Source organism: Cucurbita moschata, unplaced genomic scaffold (genome assembly GCF_002738365.1).
Source record: "Cucurbita moschata cultivar Rifu unplaced genomic scaffold, Cmos_1.0 Cmo_Scf00035, whole genome shotgun sequence".
Classification (NCBI taxonomy): Eukaryota; Viridiplantae; Streptophyta; class Magnoliopsida; order Cucurbitales; family Cucurbitaceae; genus Cucurbita; species Cucurbita moschata.
In genome coordinates this window covers 2108073-2114432 of record NW_019268551.1, presented here as the reverse complement: position 1 = coordinate 2114432, position 6360 = coordinate 2108073, and the positions used below count along the sequence as shown (strand labels likewise).

The 6360-nt window shown below is 36.3% G+C and overlaps 1 protein-coding gene across 1 annotated transcript in view; it reads right to left on the bottom strand.

Annotated features, from left to right (window-relative positions):
• Positions 1–279: 279 nt before the first annotated feature.
• The window catches only part of LOC111431159 (peroxisome biogenesis protein 5-like), a 10129-nt gene continuing 4048 nt past the window's right edge, over positions 280–6360 (bottom strand). The window contains exons 7-15 of the mRNA XM_023067711.1: positions 5991–6146; positions 5180–5364; positions 4837–5083; positions 3924–4008; positions 3353–3462; positions 2228–2452; positions 1028–1093; positions 754–848; positions 280–669 (exon numbers count right to left, since the gene is read on the bottom strand). Coding sequence (XP_022923479.1) covers positions 591–669; positions 754–848; positions 1028–1093; positions 2228–2452; positions 3353–3462; positions 3924–4008; positions 4837–5083; positions 5180–5364; positions 5991–6146 — 1248 coding nt within the window. The 3' untranslated portion in view covers positions 280–590. The remainder of the gene's footprint in view (positions 670–753; positions 849–1027; positions 1094–2227; positions 2453–3352; positions 3463–3923; positions 4009–4836; positions 5084–5179; positions 5365–5990; positions 6147–6360) is intronic.

Below are 6360 nucleotides of genomic sequence, written 5' to 3'. Positions count from 1 at the left end.
TCAGTGTGGACGGACTACAGATCTTTCCCCTATATGGACTTACACACACAAATGACGCCAGAAATCATCAACGTGTAGCTCAGAAAGAGAAGGGCAAAGTTTTTGTATTTACCAGTGTAGAGAAGTAGTCATTGGAGGATCACTTCACCATTTCTGCAAGTTTCCAGCTTCTTCCTCAATCCCATAACCAAAGCTCCATCACTTTCACTGCATTTTTAATCAATGCCCAACTAATAAGATAATAAAATAAAAAGAAAGGAAAATTAAACAGCATCATATGATATATATTCTCTGTGTTTATTGAAAACTAAGCAACAAGGTTCGTACATGGGCTACATATATTGTTATATACAGTCATTATTGGGTGTGTAGTAATAAACACAATTATTCCTCAAAGAATACATTGATGTGTACAGTAACGGTAATTTCATTTTAACTTCCTCCCCCCCCCAACCCCCAACCCCCAACAAATTTTTTAAGAAGACTAACAGTCCACGCTGCAGTAAAATTTGACTGTAACCTCTTCGATATAACCGACATGTAACCCTTTCAGTCGAAGTTTATTCATCCAATACTTGCGAAGAATGATATCACAATGGGAACTCCTTCTGAAGAACATCGAGATTGCGGGAATCACAGGCTTCCAGCATGTCATTCCTTGATGCACAGCTGCAAAAGAGAAATCTATGATTTCATATTTGCATTAAAGGGTGGGTGGGTGATGCAAGAATAAAATCGCTCTGAATCACATACCTTAGTGAAATTCTTAAGTATTGCCATGCATTGTCTGCCTTTGGATTCATACTAAGTGATCTTACATAGTACTTAATCGATTCCTCATAGAGCCCCTAAAGTGTAGAGGGAAAGAAAGTCAATTAATGTTTCAGTACAACTTCGTTACTTAAACTGAAACTAGAAATGATTGGTGAATAACAAACGGAAAAAAAATGGTTGAAGAGGGCTTCCCAACTTTTTGATAATTCACTGAGACTGGAAAAGGAGAAATAATTAAGCATAGGACATATACCTGATTAGCATAACTGATTCCCATATTGGCCCAGGCACGAACGTAATTAGGCTTCAAATCAAGTGCCTAAGAGACAAAGTCAGTAAACACACTCAGAAGAGTCATTATAAGGCTAAAATAAGTAAAAGTAGACACTGTTATAAATACATAATTTGCGATAAGACGAGTTGTTCATGGACTTAAGCAGTTTAGTTTTTGGCCAGCAAGAACATTTCCATTGAGACCATGACCATACACAAGAAACATCCTTGACTGAAGGGTACGCATAAATTGAAAAATCAATTCAAACTTGAGGTCAAAGCTTCACCACAGGTTGCTACAAGATTAGTGTAGAAACATTACTCTTTCTTTAATTTAATCTCAATGGAAGCTCAGCTTGCTATCGGAAAAGCATTACTCTTTCTTCAAATCTTAACGACGTTCGGAGATTACTGCACCCTCCATTTTGTGACTACTTGTTTTGTATCCTCCTCAAGTTCAGAACCAAACTAATTCTTCTCGTCATTATCGTCTATTAAAATACATGTATGCATACACCCCCACCGTAACGAAGAAACTCTCACTCGAAGATGGACGGTGTCCTCCCTTTCCTCTACAGACACAGACAATCTTTCCTCCTCTAACTTGTCAAGATGTTCACTTTTTTCTCAATTTCTTCCTGGTTAATTACCACTCCAACCCAAGAGATTGTGCTTGTTTCAACTTCGTCCCTAGCTACAATTTTAAAAGTTTGCAATGTAATCATTGTGGTTTGGCAAAATCTCCAAACCTTCCCTACCATTACTGAATGCAAATTGCTAACCATAACAGTCATAACCTCTTGTTTGCCTAATGAATCTGTTGTCTCTGGGACACCCCAAGAGCAATCAACACTTCTCAATCCAGAAGGCAGTAACTAGTTGGATACAAATCAATCCCACAATTTTCCCTCTCTTCGCTGCTTTTGCTCTACCTCCTCCAAATTCTCACCTTAGGAGTATCTAAAGACTTCACACTCCATTTTCATTACCCTAAATGGATACTGCCAGCCTTTTCGTCGTCTCTCTCACCCTCTCTTATGGAATTAAGACCATATCTTTTTAAAATAATAATTGAATGTCAACTATTTCTGATGGAAGTTCGTTATTATCTCACCAAAAAAAAAAAAAATGGTAAGCGCAAAGATACGTTCTAAAGATGGAGAGAATACAGGGCTGATACCTGTTGATAAGCTAATATGGCATCAGCACTTTGAATGCTGTTAGCTTGCGTAGCACCTAGCTTGTTCCAAAGAGAGTAATCTTGCGGCTTTAGTTTCAAGGCTGTCTCAAAGGATGCAATTGCTTTGTCAAATTCTCTGGACAAATTATAAAGGACACCAAGTACTATGTGCACATCAGCATCATCAGGGAACATTTTTGCAGCTTCGTTAAATAAGCCAGCTACCTGCACATACAAAAAAGAAAATGGTGTATAGTTTTAGACCAAAGAGAGCAATGGATGCATGATGAGAAAGCATCTTAAGTTCCATACTAAAAACTCCTAGATACTAATGATATTCATTCATCATTATTGTTGCTATTATAAAAAACCGAACATTTGCTCATGAAAGACTACAAGGGCAATAAAAAATACACCCAAAATTAAGAAAAAAGGGAGTCAGACTACGAAAAGAAAAGCTCCAATCAAGAGACTTAAAGGATAATTACAAAATAGTCAAGCTAATGAAATCCAAAATCCAAATCAATGAAAAATTCAGTGAAAATTTCACGTCAAGCAAATTGCTTCTTTGAATCTTTTTTTTTTTTCTCCCCACCCCCTTAGATTTCCAAAGAGTGATAGTCTTGCACCCGAGGGAAAACCAAAAAAACCGCTTAAACCGACCGAAACCAAGGTCGGTTCAATTGAGCGGTTTCAGTTTGCATACAAAAAAAAAATCATTAAATTCGGACAGGTTACCCAAGCCAACCAATAATATATATCAATATAATAATGGCAATGCATAAAAAAATATCAGCAGTTAAAATGTTTCTGGATACTTCGCTATTTGCTATAACATCCAAACCCAGATTCTATTATTGATAGCACTTAACTTATCACACTGCAGAAATCATGAAAGTGCCAAAAAGTAATGCCCATGGACTTGAAAATAATTTTAGCACATTAATGTAATCAGATGACTGGATTTCATCGCAAATGTTATACTCCACCTAATTTTCTAAGCCTCCACTACATGATAAAGCAATGAACTACAGATTGGCACATTTTCCAATAATAAATTTCCCGAGATTTCTAAGTTCGTAACAAAAGCTGAAGAAGAATGAACAGAAATAACATGGTGCTTACATCTGCATAGTACAACGAACCAGAAAGCTCCAGTTTTGCAAGCATTCCATACTTTGGGTGATGCTGTAACCATCCGTACAAGTATCTTAAAGCAGCAGCTTGCTCTAATTCTGCAGTAATCATTTTAGTAGTCGGTCAATTTATTATTTTAAGAAACACAGATATTAATTGTGGAACAATTAAAAGGGGTGACTAGATGTCGAACTAAAAGAGAGGACCATGAAGATTACAAAGGTTTCCCGGGACAGGGAAAGTAAAATATCCCTACATATAAAGGCCAACTAAAGACGGTCGATTAAATCCAATCTCACACATCACCCCACTGTCTTCATTTTCCCTTGGAGAAAATCATCCTAATCCTTTTCAGACCTAACAACAGTTGAGATGTGGATTAAAATCCATCTCTTCTTTTTAATACTGCGTGCTTTAATTAATTTCATAGGGCAGAAATTTTAACCTATATATTTGATACTACTAGAGAAAAATAATATTCAATATCCTAGGTAGGAAGACACCTTAGTTTGAACCCATAATATACAGCATGTAATTAGATAAGGAAGCAACCACTGACCATTTGTGTGACTCACACCAAGCGCAAGAAGCACCTCTAAGTTTGTAGGGTCAGCATCCAGTGCCCGCTTCATGGCAGCAATAGCCTGCATATATCAATTTATAGCATATTTATTGTACAAATAATAATCAGAAATCCGAAGTTAATAATGACATGGCACACCACGATATCGAATGTACAAATGCCATGAAAAGGCATCACCTAAATTTATAGATTCCGAAGTATTACCGTCAGGTCAGAAAAGTATTGGTAGTAATAACAGCAGGCCTCTAGAAAATGGTTTGAGCATGTAATACAACTTGAGCAAGTCCCTTCAAATCTTTTCAGTTTTCACATACAAACATATTGTATATAACTACCCAGTTTTCACATATAAAAATTTATAGATTGGGAAGCATTACCATTACGCAGGTCAGAAAAGTATTGGTAGTAATAACAGTAAGCCTCTAGAAAATGGTTGAGAATGGAATACAATTTGAGAGAACCCCTTCGAATCTTTTCAGTTTTCATCTACAAACATATTCTAATAACTAATTCCCAAGGTTTTGGAAACTCGGGAATAAGTTCAACTCATCACAGGAACTTCGTAGATCAATAGTTGCTTTTTGACTACAAAATATGTGATTCCACAAGGAGATTTGACAATTTTACAAAAAACGGTAATACCACAACAACTGAAGGGATGGTGCTTTCAATTCAATAATTTAGTTGAAAATCCGGAAGAAACATAGAAGTTCTAGAGAAATATGACTTGACAATAAAAGCAAAAATCTATCAAACTAATCATTCTGTATAAAAAAAAAATATATTGATCGCCTATTTGATCTTCTATTTCTAATCATTTCCATTGAAGAATGTTAAATACCTAGTTGGTCTTAAAAGCCAAAAATTCTGCATCAATAACATAAAATACCTGTTGATCATCATCATTTTCAGCATGTGCAATTCCAAGAAGCCTCCAACCTTCAGAATTTTCAGGGTTTTTCATAACTTCAGCCTCTAAAGCGAGCACTGCCTCACTCAGAAGGCCTTTATGGAACAGATCCTGGCCTTCCTTCAAGGGATTAGGATGACCAACATATGGGTTCATATCAGAAAAGACGTATATTCCCTTTGAAGCATCTGTCTTTCCCTTGGCAGCTACTTGTTCATTTAGATACCTGTCAGGAAGGTAAAGCAGAAGGCACAAAAGAATTTATTAGACAGGTGTTTACAGCATTACAGTATAGTCACTTGAAGTAAAATATCAGACATACTCATCATATGCATTTGCCCAATTATCGGCTTCTCCAGAAGCCCCTTCTCCAACCTGCTGACCAAATTCTTCCACCCAATCGTCTTGCATGTGCAACTTGGAAAATTCATTTACCCATGGATCATCTGACATATGTTGCTTCTCTTCAGCAAACTCATCAGCCCACCGATTAGTTTGATTAGAAACCTGGAACCATTTTTTTTTAGAAAAATAAGTTTTGTACAAGCACTTAAATAGTATGTTAACCAAATAACTTGGAGACAATGTATGTTTAGTACCAATTCATTGAAACATAGATAACTTATTATTTGATTTCACATATTCTGAATAACTTGGAAAGAGGTAAGAGAATTTTGTAGATAGAGTTTTGGTGGGTGCGTTGGAACAAGTGTACTTTTCTAAATTCAGGTGGGTTTCCTTTCCACCAACAACTTTAAAGTTTCTGGATTTTCACAATTTTGGACGATTGGAAGCCTATGTTATAACCTCATTGCCCCGAGCAGGTAAGGACTGGGAAGCAAAAAGGAGGGGGCTCCCCCAAGTTTGTTTTTAATTCAAACAATTAGAGTTCCTCTGTTTCCATCTAATTTTTCCTCATAATGTAAAGTTTGGACAATAAATATTTAGTCTCCACCCCTGGCTATGGGAAGGATTTCTAGCACTCTCTGCATCCCATTTTCATCCATGAATAATGAAAACAAAACAAAAATCAAACATGAAAATTATTCATAAAAACACCCAACCCACCCATCCGACAGATTGTCAAACTGCAAGGTGGGGATGAAAGGGGAACAACTTGTTTCATGACTTACAAATTCATCAGCCCAGGGAAGACCTCCATTATACTGTTGCTGGTACTCGGAAGCCCAGTTATCTGATGGAGATAAAGAGTTTGGCTTGACTTGATTATCTTCAATAATAAGTTCACCCCTACTCATCTTTGAAACAAACTGAAGAAACTTCGAGTTCTGCATGCCAGATGGATCAAATATCAAATTTGGCCTTTTCGATGAATTGATTGTGTATTTTGAAGGTTAAAAACAGCATCCAGAAGAAGCATAGAAAATGCAAAAGCACCCATCTAGAGGAATATCAACAAGGATATCTTAAAATATTACACAAATAAGAGAGTTTATGTAAGAGAAGTAACATATTCATCAAAAAAAAAAAAAAAAAAAAAAA